This window comes from Micromesistius poutassou, assembly GCF_964030765.1.
Source record: "Micromesistius poutassou genome assembly, chromosome: 22".
In the NCBI taxonomy this organism is placed as follows: domain Eukaryota; kingdom Metazoa; phylum Chordata; class Actinopteri; order Gadiformes; family Gadidae; genus Micromesistius; species Micromesistius poutassou.
This window is the reverse complement of record NC_140292.1, coordinates 2551398-2567026: the sequence shown is the minus strand read 5'-3', so window position 1 is coordinate 2567026 and position 15629 is coordinate 2551398. Positions and strand designations below refer to the sequence as shown.

Here is a 15629-nt window from a genome sequence, read left to right as displayed (position 1 = left end):
TAATTTACAACTTGTAACTTACAACTTATGTAACTTACAACTTGTAATTCATGTAACTTACGTAATTTACAACTTGTTAACTTTATAATAATTCCGATGGGATATTGCTGTACTTAAGCTACAGCTGTATTCATTCCCGACATTATTGGAACCCTGTCCGTACCGCGAGTTGAGCTGGTACTGTCGGTGGAAAAGGGCCATAAGGTTCCCCTCTTAAGTGCCACTCAGCCGTAACGCCCCCTCTCCGCCTCCCCCTTCTCGTCCTCATTTTGACCCCCATTATTACATATCAACAAACTGTGAGATCACAGCCGCTACAAGCCGCACACACCTTCAGTCCCCCAGCTAGGCAGACTGCAGACAACTCACATACATACCCGCACACCAAAATCACGCCTGACTTACTGGACACTCGTCCTCACTTCATGCATGTCGAGGCGCGTTTAATAACGAAGACAAAACGGACGGTCTTCAAGCAGCAGGAGTATCGGCGGAACCGCTCTTTCACAACTTCCTCTGTTGGTGATTACATCAAGAGAGCCGTTCTGTGATGTAAGTGTAATCGCTTGTAATGGCAAGCGATGCTTTTAAATTGCGACCATTGATGAATAGGCTTCACTGTGAAGAATGAATTACAATTTAATTCAAGATGCATGTCACGTTTAACACTTTAAATAACCATGGGAAATGCTGTATAAGTTATATGGGCTAGGTTTTCGCTGTATCGAAAAATACTTTCAATATTCAAGCGACTGATGTCTAAAGAACTATCAACCAATCACTAGACTTGTAAGTCTGACAGTGATCAGCAAAATCAATGTCATTTGAATCTAGAATCGTTTTGTCATGTTTGCATACATTCTGAGCAGCTCAACATTTGACTGTAATTGTGAACTCAAGTCCCTACTGGGCAACCAGTAGGAATAATCCCGCAATATTATATTATCGGATCAATGGTATGAGGTATTTCAGTTCCTATTGTGCATACAAAGTGTTTACTGTTATAACTGCAAAAATACCTCTGTGGGGGGCCCATAGGGTGTGTTAATTTGACCATGACGCGAATTAGACACACAGTGGAACTAGGCAATGTTGCGTACTCATCTCTTCTGTATGAGCGCAGATGTATGCCAAAATTCACAAGGTCAAGCCTTGCAGCTGTCTGACAGTTACAGTACAATACATCCGTGTTTCAAAAACACTGCTCCACACGGAAGGCAACGGTGCCAGCTTCCCAAACACAGGAATAGTGCTAAACTGGGATTAACATCAGGACCGGTGAATATGAAAACAATGTCGTAGTGTTCATAAAAGATGATATTTACCATGTGTTGCTCAACCATGATATATAATCTAAATAAACATACTAACAACAGTACATTAAGCAAAAAGATAACTATCTGAATTCGTAAATCTGAATCAACCTACATCGGTGGCGACCAAATCAGTGAAACTCGTTCTTTATTGTCCGTGCCGGTGCTTCAATAGAATGAATAGAATAGCATGAATGAATGGCTGAACAAGAACATATGAATCTCGCCGGCCCCACAGCTGTGTTTACCACCCAACATGTCTCCTCCCCTTCTCCTTTATCCTCTCCTCTGCAGGTTGGGCAAGGCTGCGTTCCTGGTGGCTCTCTGCGCCTTGGGGGTAGCGGTCTATCTCCTGCCCTCCCCTATCGACCCCAAACCCCACATGTGAGTACCGGCCCCTGGGCCACGAAGCCATGCACACTGAGGGGGGATGGCGACGGTTCCTCAGTATAGAAGAGACCTGGAGAAATGCCTATCATCATCATCATCATCATCATCATCATCATGTGGTTACATTGTTTTTCTTTCTGCTTTTGCCTTCAGATTGAAGGGCCCCCCTCCGGCCCTTGAGGGGCCCCTGGCTGTTAACAATCGCCTTCAGAAGGGCCGCAGACTGTTTACCGGGGAACTACATGGACCAGAATCCTTCACTGCTGATCAGGATGGTGAGAGAGAGTGTTCTGTTTTATTTAACCATGAACCATGTTTGTCCCTTTAAGGTCAAAGTCTGGTTCCATTAATGTGAACAGATGAACCTTCCAGACAGATAAGATACCTTATCCAGGAAAATGAGGAAGTGAAAAAAAATCAATATTGTGCAATTCGTAATGGAGGACTGGTGATAGATCGAACCGATGGGAGGGGAAAGGGAGGTCATTGCGGCATCCATCACGGATGGAAGTTCCTGGTGAATAAAGTGGTATACACATGATGAGCTTTTGGTGCCGGTGTTGGCAATGTTCTCTTGTAAAGTATTATTGAGCAGTATTGAAGCTCAGTCTAGCATCTATGCTACGCTGGGCTCAGCTCACCACTCTGATTATCCACCTGCGCTCAAAGTTCAAACCATTTCAACTTTGACCTCGGTGAACGCTGACCGAGAATGTAAACGAATGTACACGTTTATTGAGATAAGTGCACTAAACTTCCGTCTACGTCTGGCTATATTCCTAACGTCCGACCTAGCATCCAACCCTTTGCTCTCCAACATCATGTGTTGACCGTTTGAGGGGGATAAGAAGGTCTCCCATGGGGCCTTAAATAAGATCCTAGCTTCCTTCAGAGACTCAGAATCCTCCAGAAGTTCTTGGACCCAAGGGGCCGCTTCACATCTGAGTAATGTACAGCCCCGACACTGACGAGTGTGGGTCAAAGTGAATGCTTCACTCACAGAAGATTTGTCTCCCAAATGAATGTATTTCCAATTCCTATCTGTTCCACTCGCAAAGATTGAAGTTGATGCATGCTGCATTATAGAGAGGAAATCCTGAGTCATTGTGGTGGTATGAATGTCAATGTGAGCATTTCAAATCCTTTCTAATTCCACAGGAGGTAATTACATGTTATAGCATGAAAGGGTTGGTCTTCCCAGAGCCTTGTGAACACCAAATCATTAGATCAGCTGCTTGTTAGTCCATCAGTCTCTATGCGTGTCGGACTGTCTTTTTGTTATTTGGGTTTTTGTCTACAAAATCCTTATCTTGGGTGAAAGCTTCTGAGTAGCTCTACAGGTCTGTACCTAACTGGTCTCTGTCTGTCTCTCTGTCTACTTGTCCTTCTGTTTGTCTGCCTGTCTGTCTACATTCCTGTCTGTCTTTTGGTCTGTCTGTCTTTCGGTCTGCCACGCCGGCCTTTCTGTCTATTTGTATGTCTGTCATTCCGGTGGCCTGTCTGTCTACCTCTTTGTCTGTCAGGTAACGTGTACACTGGTACGGTGGATGGGAAGCTGTGGAAGATTGGGCCGGATGACACGCTCACCCTGATCACCCACATGGGCCAGGACATCCCAGAATGTGGTGAGAACAACGTGTGTGTGTGTGTGTGTGTGTGTGTTTGTGTCTGTGTGTTTGTGTGTGTCACTCCCTCACCCCCTCACTCCCTCCCCCCTGGCAGGCAGTAGTCCAGACTATGAGCCAGTGTGCGGTCGTCCCCACGGGGTGCGATTGGACCGGCGCGGTCAGCTGATGGTGGTGGACTCATACCTGGGACTGCACAGCGTGGACCCCCAGACCGGACAGAAGACCCTCCTGCTCGCCAACTCTGAAGGTGTGGGGGGTTGGGTGTGTGTGTGGGTGAGGGCGTGAGAGGAGGAGTTGAGAACTTTTGAACCATTGTGTTATTGTGATAGAATTAATCGTGTGTGTGTGTGTGTGTGTGTGTGTGTGTGTGTGTGTGTGTGTGTGTGTGTGTGTGTGTGTGTTTGTGTGTGTGTCTCTCTGTGGCCCTCAGGAGCTGAAGGTCGGCCCTTTGCCTTCCTCAACGGTCTGGAGATCTCATCCCAGACCGGCCTCATTTATTTCACAGACTCCTCTAGTCGCTGGGGGCGTCGCCATGTCAAGCTGGAGGTGAACACACACACACACACACACACACATACACACACTCACTCAAACTCACACACTATGAACCTTGTGTAATGTGACAGTATCATGTAAGCAACTTGTCGTTTAAACATTCTCCTGTTACCAAAGTGTTTCTTTGTGCGTGAAGGAATGGAGCAATGGTCTCCTAATGGTCTCCTAATAGTCTCCTGTACATTTATATCTGTCTGTGTTGTGTTCGTTGTCCTGGCACCGGGACATTCCCATTCAAATGGAAAGGGACCTTCCACCGATTTGTTTATTTTAGTCTCAAATGCAAAAAGAACGCTTGTAAATCTGTTGGATCAGAACACAAACTCATCTCCATGAATGGAGGCTCCAATAAAGGAGGAAGAAGGAAGAGATCGGAAGGAAATAAGAAAAGAGGGGGAAAAGATATGATGATTTGAATGACCAGCTTCAGTTCACCACAAGGTTGTCCCTTTGTTGAGCCCAATCTCACAGACAGAGACGGATTCAACACGAGGAAGGAAGTTTTCTCCCTGCAGGGAGTGGGAGAAGGACTGTACAGGGGGAGGCTTTTATTCTTGTTGCCAGGCAACTTCGTGCCTCACAAATCACTGGGAAGACAAGTTTTAAGTGGGGAGAGAAACCATTTATGGGCCATTCTGTATAGACTGGACTGTAGACATGTGGCTAGCACATACGTTGGAGGAAGGGAAGTAAATGGATGTGGATATTGAAGAGGCGTAGATTTTAAACGAGCATATAAAGCATATGACTGACTTCATTATTGTGTGCATTCCTGTAGTTGTCTTGCATTCTTGCAGACATGTCCACCTCCCCTCATAACTTCAGCCATGGGCAATCCATAAGTCTGCACATAAGTCAGCCCCCTCACCTTTTGTTCTATTAATATCAGACCTTAATACTATAGCCTTTTCTCCTCCCTTATCCTCACCAAAACACCTCTCTTACTCACTTATTGTATGTTGTACGTCCTGGCCCTTAAAAATAGTACTTAGCATCGTGTAGCATCTTATCCTAGCTATCTTCACAGCACAACTCATCACCCCCCATTCCTCCTCACGCCATCTCCGCTCTGGGCAGGCCAACCTCCTCCAGCCTCTGAGGACAAGGCTTCGAACTATGGGCGACCGCGCCTTCTCTTCAGCTGCACCCAGTCTGTGGAATGCTCTCCCCGTCCATCTAAGGGCCCCACAGACTGTGGACTCTTTTAAAAAAAGGCCTTAAAACCCATCTTTTTAGAAAAGCTTTAAAGTCTTTTATGTTGTTTTTATCCTTTTCTTATGTGCATTGTAGCACTTTGAGGTCATTGAGTTGATGTAAAGTGCGTTATAAATAAAATGTATTATTATTATTATTATTATTATTATTATTATTATTATTATTATTATTATTATCTTTGTTGTACACAGGGAATGTGTTATCCTAGTAATAAGTGCTTGACCCTTGTTTCTATGAACATCCGTACTGTACCGACAGCAATATTTTTGTTGTTTCTCTTTCTTCTGACAAATGTACTTATTGTAAGTCACTTTGGATAAAAGCGTCTGCTAAATGCCCGAAATGTAAATGTAAACGTATAGTTTCCCTATAACAATCCTGTACACCCATGGTCGCTCTGAAGGTGTGGTCAATGCGGTCAGTGTGTCTTCTCATGATCACGCTCCATTCAACCAACAATTGAACACCTTTGTTTATGGAGGCAAATCATTGGTGGAATGGAGCATGACCATGGTTGAAAAAATAAATTTTGAGCGATCCTATTGGTCGAAAAAACCATGCTCCATTCCACCAATGATTTGCCTCCATAAACAAAGGTGTTACCGCAGCCTTAACGCGCAGCGGTGTTGTGCAGGTGATCGAGTTGAACGCCCTGGGCCGCCTGCTGACCTACGACCCTGAGAGCGGGCGGGTGGCAGTGCTGCTGGACTCTCTCTACATGCCCAACGGACTGGCCCTGTCCCCGGACGAGGACTTCCTGCTGCTGGCCGAGACCAGCATCGGACGCATCCTCAGGTACACACACACACACACACACACACACACACACACACACACACACACACACACACACACACACACACGTATGCATGGACGCACATGCACACATTGTTACCCAAAGCACACACAAATGCACGCATGCACACACACACACACACACACACACACCCGCACACATTGATACCCATGCTACACACACATACACAAACACACACACACACACACACACACACATACTTGCTTACATTGACACCGACACACACACACACACTGACATGTACACGTATGCATGTATGCTAGAGATACAACAGATGTGTGTCAATGATTTTGATTGCGTATGTGTGTTTGTTTGTGTCCAGTTGTATTTGTCCAGTTGTATTTCAGAAAGATTTAACATTTTGTGGCTTTGCTTCAGTATTTATTGTTGTTTTATTGCATTCTTCTGAAGATCAGTAAGTCCTAAACTAACCGGGCAGAGAGTGTTCCATATAGGCTCAGTCCTGAATGCAGCGACCCGGGTTTGATTCCTGCCCGTGGTCATTTGCTGCATGTCCTCCCCTCCCCCATCTCCTATACCTTCCTCTCTATCTCACCGTATAATAAAGCATAGAAAAGCTAAAATAAATCTAAAATAAATAAATAAAATAAAAAGATAAGTCTAGATCATAAAACGAGGGCATGTCTTAAAGGTTCTGGCTGAAGGGGCCCAAGGCGGGTACCAAGGAGGTGGTCCTCGACAACATGATCGGTTACCCCGACAACATACGTCTCAGCGTGCGCGGCGACGCCTTCCTGGTGGGTATCACCACGCCCCGCTTCCGGAAGCTCCTCCCCCCGTTCCTGGACATGATCGCGCCATACCCGGCGGTGAAGCGCTTCCTCGCTAAGGTGGGTGACTCCGCCCTGTTCCCCATCACCGTGGTGACTAGTATCGTAGGACACGCAGAGCGGGGATGTCCGAAAGAAAGTCAGAATTTGAATTGAAAATCGAATCGATGAAATGAACTGAAACCTGCCTGGCGTTGGCACGCCTGGCACATGATTAGTCAACCAAAAATTTGGGGTTGTGGTCATAATTTGTGTCAAGAGTACAGCGGGTTAAATTGTTAAGAGGTGAAAGGGAGCTTTTACACACACACACACACACACACACAGAAAGTTGGCCTTCCCTCGTCTCCTTCCCCTCCACCCAGCCTCTCATCAGACCTCCCCCCTCCCCACCAGGTGGTCCCTCTGGGCTGGTACAACGCTCTGCTGCCCCGCCACGCCATGGTGCTGGAGCTGGCACTGGACGGCCGGCTGCAGGGCTCACACCACGACCCCGACGGCACAGTGACGCGGGCCATCAGTGACGTCTTCCAGAACCCCCATGGAGGCCGGACCTACCTGGGCAGCACCGACCAGCCCTTCCTGGTGGTGCTGGACGAGTGGCAGAGCTGAGCGAGAGAGAGACCCTCACCACGGAGAAGAAGAGGACGTGGATGGATGACTTACTAACGTAAAGAAACCATATCCTGGGATGAGTCACAGCGGTCGTAGGACACTTGGGCTGGGCTGACTAGGATGGATACATCCTGGTTTTAAGAGTGACTTGTAGCATGTGAACAGGGATTTAGTCTTTTATTGAGAAAAGTTTAACGTTATCCTGAGACATTTGAGCCTTGACTTACATACAGTAGTACCTCAGCAACAGTGAATATACGATTTAAGTAAAAAATCTATTTTAAACTGTCCATTCACTTGAACGAACAGACCTGTGAAGAATAAAAGGAGTAAGAGAGCAATATACAATAATATAATACAGGTGTGAATTACATTTTTCAAAGAATCGTTGACACTGGACTGCTTTCTCTAAACTCAACGCAGTAGCTTTAATATCATTTGAATGTTACCACTAACAAGTCAGTTTAAAAGCTTAGTGAAACTACCTTTAATTTATTTTAATGTTTAGTGTGCTGAAATTGTAATCCAGATTGTTTTTTTGCAACATCAGAACCCTTTAAACCCACCAGTCTGATTAACAGGAAGATGTTTTTTCATGGACGCTGTATTTATTGATTAACAGGAAAAAAAACATTTTCTACTAAACTATTTGCTGTCTTGGATTTTAGTTTGTTCAGGCATGATTTTCTACAATAGAATGGCATCATGCATGTGCCTATGGCTGTAATTCACAGAACGACATGCTATTCAATATGTACTTTTGGCGTCACAATTTGGCATCTTTATAACGGAAATAATGTTAATTTGAATATATAAAGTTTTGACCAAGGAATGATTTCAGCCTGCACATCACCAGAATCACAATATAAAAGTTTAATCATCACCAATATACAAAGTATTTTAACATCTGTACACAGATCTTGAAAATAATTCCCCAAAATACTCCTGAAACACAACGTCCATGTTTTATTTTATTTTTAAGGTAAAATAGGCCTGTCCTGGTCATAAAAGAATAGCGCTGTGTAGCTGTTATACAAAAAGTTGACATAAAAAAATGTCCACACATTTTAAAAACCATTGATAAAGTGTGATGGATATGACCAATAAAATGTCTTACGACGACAATCTGACTTTTAACCAACTTGGAAACAGAATTTCGTCCGTGGACAGCTTCTATATCAGTAAAAACTATTCATGTCTTCAAACTAGTTGAAGTAGGTCTAGATGTGTGTGTGTTCAGTCCTCCAAGGCGAAGTCGAAGGGCTTGAAGGCGTCCCTCAGTGTGGCGCTGCACTGCTCCTCCTCCTCCCTCGTCTGCTTGCACTCCTTCCAGTCGGCCCGCGCCGGGATGTTCAGCAGCGCCTCGCTGGCCAGCACCTCCCTGGAACACACACACACACACACACACACACACACACACACACACACACACACACACACACACACACACACACACACACACACACACACACACACACACACACACACACACACACACACACACTTACTTTAGAGGCCCCTCTGACAGGTGAAGCATTTAAATCACTGTGTCTCGTATTGGAAAGCGAGACAGTCCCGGATAAAAATGGTAAAAACTAAAAAAAGATTTAAAAAGCATTGCAGTGGATGAATTGGATGCACTGTCACGGTTCACTTACACACTTGTTTACTTCCTTAAAATCAGAATTATACAATAAAGGCTTTATACAGCACCAACTTCACATTATTTGAATATAATTAAAACTTCTATCCCAGTAAGATGGCTATTGGCGGCCATGTTCCTGGATCCCTTGTTGAAACAAAGTGCCACCTCCTCTCTATCTTACCTCCCAAACTGCAGAGGGAAGTGCTTCTGGATGCGGTAGAAGAGCTTCTCTCCCGTGTCCAGCTCCACGTAAAAGTACGGTGTTCCCGGTGGGGCAATCTGAGCCAAAGAAAACATATGTGGAAAAATGTACATATAATAAGGGGGTGGGGGTAGGCAACGTGAAAGGTCGAGGTTGAATCTTCGAGCCCATGTGTTATTGGTCTGGCCCCTCCTGTCCAGGCAGACCTGGCTCGGGTTCAGCCAATCACAACCGTTGATCTAACATGCGGTGGTTAAAGCACGATGACGATGACTAGGAGCACCCTATGGGAACGCCTTTGAGGCCTTTTGATAAACAACCAAGATGGACGCCGCTGACGCCACACATTATGTTGCACGTCTAACCAATTGCGTCCAGATGCCTTTTAGTCTGATTGACAATGGAACTTGAAAAATGAAAAACTCAAAAATTTAACAGTTCCGGAATGATACTAGTTTGTGAATGGGCCTGGCGACGTCAGCCTCGGGTTGGGGGCGTACCTGCTTGAGGTCTGTGTGTTCGGGGATCTCCATCAGCTCCATCTGCTGCTCCTGGGCCTGGACCATGAAGGCCTCCTTGATGTCCTCGCTGGCACACTTCTCCAGCGGCACCGGCACCACCTGCAGAGCCATGGGCGCCCCGTTTGAGGGGAGCACTTCTCATTATGCATACTTTAATAGATAGTTGTTAAAAAATTATATTGTATTTTTATTTTATATATTTTATCCAATATAAATATTGTTTTTCGAATTGACATCTTAATCGTAACTTTTTTAAGTTGAATTGCACATTTCTCATGCCAACAAGGGTCATTACATTGGATTGCTAAGACTACTGGCTTTCAGAGGAGATTATATCTATCTATTTATAAATATATGTTTTAGTAAATTGTTTTTAATTTTTAATAGTATATCCTGCAGTTGTTCATCACATTTTTGTGTCTTGTATGCCGTAGCACCAACACACCCCAACTAACTTGCCAACGACCATCTGTCAACTCTTAACCCTTTGGGTATGACCCCAGCCCTCCCCGTCTGCCTGCCTGTAACTGGAGGTGCTGGCTGCGGTAGTTCCTCTCGAAGGAGATGCAGCGCTCGCCCCGGCTCTTGTAGAACTTGTGCAGGGCGGCCTTGTACTGGTCCATCTCCTCCACCACCTCGGAGGCCAGCTCCACCACCGACTGGTAGTGGCCGATGGGCAGCACCAGCACGTGGTAGGGGGTCAGGCCTCCCTTGGCCAGCGCCAGGTAACACTGGGGGCGGGACGCAGAATACAGGAGGGTCAAGGGAAACGTATGGATCATGGCAGGGCCTGTTGCAAGAATCTTAACAAGGCACTATGAGACAAGGTAGGCGGAGGAAACTGCTGTGATACAACGGTCCGATTTGAACTTTGATTCTTGAAAACAAAGAAATGTGCGGGCTGGCATTTTGTATTTTAAAAATATATCAGTTATAGGATGTGATTTTATTGATAACATATTTAAATCACCATCGACCAGCATTGACAACAGATATGTCAACCGGGTCATTTTAAGCTACAAGCTAGTTAAAAAGTCACACTTTATATGGTTAAAATAAGTGGCTATTTAAATTAAAGAAATGAGAGGATGAATATCAGTTGATAAAACAAAGGTCCAACATTTGTGTTTTTGTTTGTTGTTTAGTAAGAGGAAGGAGAACCACCACTCACGTGCGTGCCGATGCTGATGACCAGGTGCTTCTCCACCTGAGGACTGGCCAGACAGAACCAGCACGGCCCGGTGGGCTGGGCTGGAGAGAGAGCAGAGACTCAACACACTGGGACCGGCTGGGTGACTGGGTGAGGGACTGGGGTAGGCACTGGGAGAGTGACTGGGTGAGGCACCGGGTGAGGGACCAGGTGAGTGACTGGGTAAGGGACCAGGTGAGTGACTGGGTAAGGGACTGAGAGAGTGAGTGGGTGACTGACTGGCTGAGTGACTGGCTGAGTGACTGGGAGAGAGAGCAGTTAAAACACTGGATAGAGTGTGAAGGGTCTGATAGAGGCAAGAAGGGATGTCAAACCATCTGTGTGTTGGGTTTTATAGCTGTGCATTTTTCTGTCATAAAACTACTTGAATAACCCTCCTTATTACATTTATGTAACCATTCAAATTGAAATTTGATGTGGGGAAAAGGGATCATCCCGTCCAGTTAAATTCCCTGGAGAGACCCAACGGGAGACTAGTGTTTTTCCGTATCAAAGCAACGGAGAGACGTGGGCGTGGCCATACTCACGTGGTCTGCGGGGTTGCCTGGGCTGCCCGTCCGCGTCGCCTGGTCCCCCCTGGCCCCGCCTCTCCCCGTCCCAGGGGGGGCGTTCCTCGTCGTCGGACGGCCGCTTCCTGCCCTGGCCTCGCCCCCTGCCGCCCCTCCCGCCACGCCCCCCTCTGCTCATGTCGAAGAAAAACTGGGCGGCGGGCTCCTTGAGGGGAAGACGAGGGTTAACGTTACACCTTCTGTCACGAGATCAAAGGACTTCAATATTAACAGAGTCACACCTGAGGGACGGCACTAAACACGTGTCTGATTGGCTCTCAATATATTCATGAGAGCCAAACAGAAAAAGCAACGCATCAACCTCCCTTTCAACAGATGGTAACTAATAAAGCCGAATAAATCATTAGCACCCAGAAACATTCTTCAGAAACATTCCTCATTTCTTTGTCTGCAACAAAGAAACAGCTTTACCTACCTACCTACCTCAGCGTCCCAATCGGAAACCCTCAAATGAACAGCCAAGCACTTATCCGATTCACACACACACACACACACACACACACACACACACACACACACACACACACACCTCTTCCTCAGTGGGGTCGAGCCCCGCCCTGCCACGCTGCAGCTTGTCCTTCCCGCTGCGCCTGTAGGGGTTCTCCGTCACGTCCTGCGGCTGCTTGACCAGCTCCGACGCGTCCATGCTCTTCATGGGGACGATGTTGAAGGCGTACAGGTACTGGATACACCAGGGAGAGAGAGATTACGTTGCTGCATAGAGACGGGTATATCTTGCCCTACCAGCAATATCATATCTTTATTTGATATAAAAAGGTGATGTTTTGGTACCACTCCCTGTAACAAAAGATACATTCTTCTGTACCGTATGCTATATGTATTTGTGTTTTTTTATTTATTTTTAATGATGTGTATTGGCTGTGTTGACTAATATTTGCAAACCAAATTGCCCCTCAGGGACAATAAAGGCTATCCTATCCTACATTTTCAAAAATCCCTTTCCTTTCCAAGGAACCCAGATTTGGCAAAAAAAAAGGGTTGTTTAGATTTGGTTGAAGGAGACTCTTTGATTTCCTGAAAGCTTCCTTTGCTCACCTTCTTCTTGGCGGGGTTGCTGACTGACGCCAAGGCGATGAAGCGGCTCACATGCTGCGCATTCTCCTGCAGGACCATGTGGTTCCTGAGAACACACACACACGTTGAGGACATACCAGAGAGCCCGTCATCCGTGGAGAGTAGGGACGGATCACAGCAATGGATCACAAAACTCACGGTTCGGATCGCGTCACATTTTCTTTTTTTTTTTTAGTGAATAACAAAAATGTAAAAACGAAATAAAGTGAAAAAAGAGAGAGAGAGAGAGAGAGAGAGAGAGAGAGAGAGAGAGAGAGAGAGAGAGAGAGAGAGAGAGAGAGAGAGAGAGAGAGAGAGAGAGAGAGAGAGAGAGAGAGAGAGAGAGAGAGAGAGAGAGAGAGAGAGAGAGAGAGAGAGAGAGAGAGAGAGAGAGAGAGAGAGACCTACCTGTAGGGAAGTCTTTCATAGTGAGCGCCCTCTATCGCCGCAAAATGGTAGCGAGGCTTCAGCTTGTCAGCCAGGTTGGCGACGGACGATGCGCCGCAGCACTTGGTGTTCACTTCCTGGTGCACAGAATAACAGTGAATAAGAGCTAGTACACAGTAGAGTAGTGGGGACAATTCCTTATCACCACAACAACCAACACACATTTTTCTAAATTACATGCCGTTTGAATTTCGAATTTCCCCCTGGGGATCAATAAAGTATTTATCTATCTTATCTATCTAGCGTTGATTACTAAATACCTTTTAAAGTAACAGTAATGGATGATGAAGTAATGTGTGAGTTTTGTGAATGTAGTTAACTCTGTCAAAGCAAGAGCAAGTTCAGTAAACAAGATTATCTAATATGAAGAATATATAATATGTTGTGTGAAATTGTATTAATGGGATTGTAGCCATGTGTATCCCTTAGCATGGACTACAGATGTATCTACATAATTGACTCCAAAAAAATAAAAGCTAATCTTATACACACTGTCACTTTAAAAACAGCTACAGTGACTGGAGGACAGAGAATGCATTGTAGTGCTCGGGAACAAAACAAAACAAAACTACAAAGCAGAAGGCCTCACCGGGTTGTTTCCGAACTGCCACACCCCGCGGGGCCACTGCGACGTCAGCAGTATGTCCACGCCCCGGAACTTTGAGTTGTTGACCAGCGGGGCCACCAGGGCCTGCAGGTCTTTGGGCGTAAAGCAGTGGGCGGGAGCCGGCTCCTGCAGGGCCTCGCGCCCGCTGACGTAGGCGATCTGGAGGCCGGACGCTCCCGTGAACACGCCACGGCGCCCTGAGAGGGAGGGCGTGCACGCGCATCGACAACAATCATAATCATCTTCATCATCTTCATCATCATCATCATCATCGTCGTGACACAAAAGGGACACATATTTAGTTCTGTTCAAGGGAAACATTTGAATTGGATATTTGCTTCATGTTGAGCTAAAACTAAAATTATATTGCTGTACTTAATTTGATGATTTTGTAACATCATGTGATTGATCAATCAATCCAAAGTAATCTTGCACAGCTTCAATTTTTTTCCAATATCACACAAGCATCTCCCATTATTTCTCATTTGTTCTGAGATATAACAACAACGTGAGAAAAGGCATAAGACCAAATAGTGCTGCTGCTGCTGCTCCCCATCACCAGCCACTCACCCAGGTAGGTGATGTTTTCAGCCAGCTCACAGCCATCTGCGCCTGGGAAGTACTTCACCGTCGCCTGGCCGGCCGCTCCCAGGACACATGTGTGGATGGGAGCTGAACAAGATTACAATAACAAACAAAGGATACATGACACATTTATTTAAGACATTTGAAAAGGGGCAAACTATTTTCTATGTAGATTCAAGTTATCTTTTCATAAGTTCAGACACAATAGTTTTGTTTAGGTCATTAAGCAAGTACATTTATAATCTAAATGTATAGTGTTCTAATTGCACACCTTTCTTGGCTCCGGTTTTGTATTCTTCCCACTCTGCCTCCGTCTCTGCGGTCTTTCCAAAGAATTCTCCCACACACAGCAGCAGCTGCAAACCCACAGTACAACCTTGAGCTCAGACCCTCTCCCAACCACCTCACACACAGGCCAGAATGATTTCATGCAGGTTAATTATTTATTCGGGGGACCCTAGAGTAATGAGGGGCCCTACTGCTTTTGGCCAGATTTAATTCATCCTAGTCTAGTTTAGGGACGTTTTTGGAAATGTTTCTTGCCACCTACAATTGCAAGACAGTCCTGTAGTGGCTGAGCATTTTGGATTGGTTTTGTCCTAGGGTTGTTTCCCTAACAACGAACATTTAGATCATACAGATACATTTTGTGTACTCCTGAATTTTGCTGAACTGTGTTCAATCTTTTTAATGGGTGTCTTGAATGTACTAGATGAACTCGTGTTTGTGACATTGCTCTGTCCAAGGGACGTTTGAGGCGCCAACACAATGTGTCGCGTTAGAAAACATGAAATGAAGTCCAGTCAGACTCTGACTTACATCAAACTGTCCACTCTTCTTTTGGATTGTCCGTACTCGGTTGAACAAATCGTTAAATTTGCCTTGGACATCCCCACACGTCAGGCTGAAGGCAGACACACAGAACACCCATACATGCATACATGCCCGTGACTATGATTGAGATTCGGTTCATTTAAAAATAATAATGGACGTTTAATTTATAACATATACAAATGTACGATATAGGTCCAAATAATGACCTATATCGTGGAAATCTTAATGTAGCCGCCAATGGAGCATTAGTAAGATTTCCACAACAATTTATTGTCGAGACTTTGGGTGAACAAGTGAAGACAATAAACACAGACCCAAGGGAGATTGTTGCCCATATGTACAAATTAATTTAAATATATGAATATCTTGTGGACAATACTTACACTCTTAAAGTTTGATCCCCCATGTTGCAAAATTAGAACAGTTTTTGGAAATTCGCAACCTGTACGGCAGTCATACTCTTCCCTCTTATTAAATGTGGAACTATCGTCACGGTTTTGATAAATACGCCACAACAAATCAACATTTGGATAAACATCATCAACATGTTATTATTAAAATCGGATCATTCTTGACTGAGCGGATTTATTATCTATATGTTTTAAGTTGAC

General features: G+C 45.3%; 2 protein-coding genes across 2 annotated transcripts; one reads left to right on the top strand and one right to left on the bottom strand.

The window, feature by feature from the left end:
* The first annotated feature begins 335 nt into the window (after positions 1–335).
* LOC311367790 (adipocyte plasma membrane-associated protein) lies at positions 336–7680 on the top strand. Its single transcript, XM_084486617.1, has 9 exons — positions 336–552; positions 1608–1697; positions 1857–1978; positions 3227–3328; positions 3426–3578; positions 3762–3877; positions 5736–5896; positions 6571–6769; positions 7106–7680. Coding segments are annotated over exons 1-9 (1161 nt in total). The 5' UTR covers positions 336–550; the 3' UTR covers positions 7322–7680.
* A 502-nt stretch (positions 7681–8182) lies between these two features.
* On the bottom strand, positions 8183–15511 carry cwf19l1 (CWF19 like cell cycle control factor 1). Its single transcript, XM_084486616.1, has 14 exons — positions 15402–15511; positions 15004–15088; positions 14456–14540; positions 14170–14271; positions 13582–13796; positions 12954–13069; positions 12528–12612; positions 12001–12153; positions 11430–11616; positions 10864–10943; positions 10214–10423; positions 9672–9791; positions 9151–9248; positions 8183–8705 (listed from the first exon to the last, which is right to left on the bottom strand). Exons 1-14 carry the CDS (start codon positions 15422–15424, stop codon positions 8561–8563), a joined length of 1704 nt encoding a protein of 567 aa, XP_084342742.1. The 5' UTR covers positions 15425–15511; the 3' UTR covers positions 8183–8560.
* Positions 15512–15629: the final 118 nt, after the last annotated feature.

What these genes read in the sequence shown, in the direction of transcription:
- LOC311367790 (XM_084486617.1), top strand. An exon ending in CCAGGACATCCCAGAATGTG is followed by an intron (nt 3,329 to 3,425) that starts GTGAGAACAACG and finishes CCCCCCTGGCAG; the next exon opens with GCAGTAGTCCAGACTATGAG. An exon ending in GTCGCCATGTCAAGCTGGAG is followed by an intron (nt 3,878 to 5,735) that starts GTGAACACACAC and finishes GGTGTTGTGCAG; the next exon opens with GTGATCGAGTTGAACGCCCT.
- cwf19l1 (XM_084486616.1), bottom strand. Translation starts at nt 15,424, where the DNA reads ATGGGGGATCAAACTTTAAGAGT. An exon ending in TATGAAAGACTTCCCTACAG is followed by an intron (nt 12,613 to 12,953) that starts GTAGGTCTCTCT and finishes GTGTGTTCTCAG; the next exon opens with GAACCACATGGTCCTGCAGG. An exon ending in TCATCAGCATCGGCACGCAC is followed by an intron (nt 10,424 to 10,863) that starts GTGAGTGGTGGT and finishes TCCCGCCCCCAG; the next exon opens with TGTTACCTGGCGCTGGCCAA.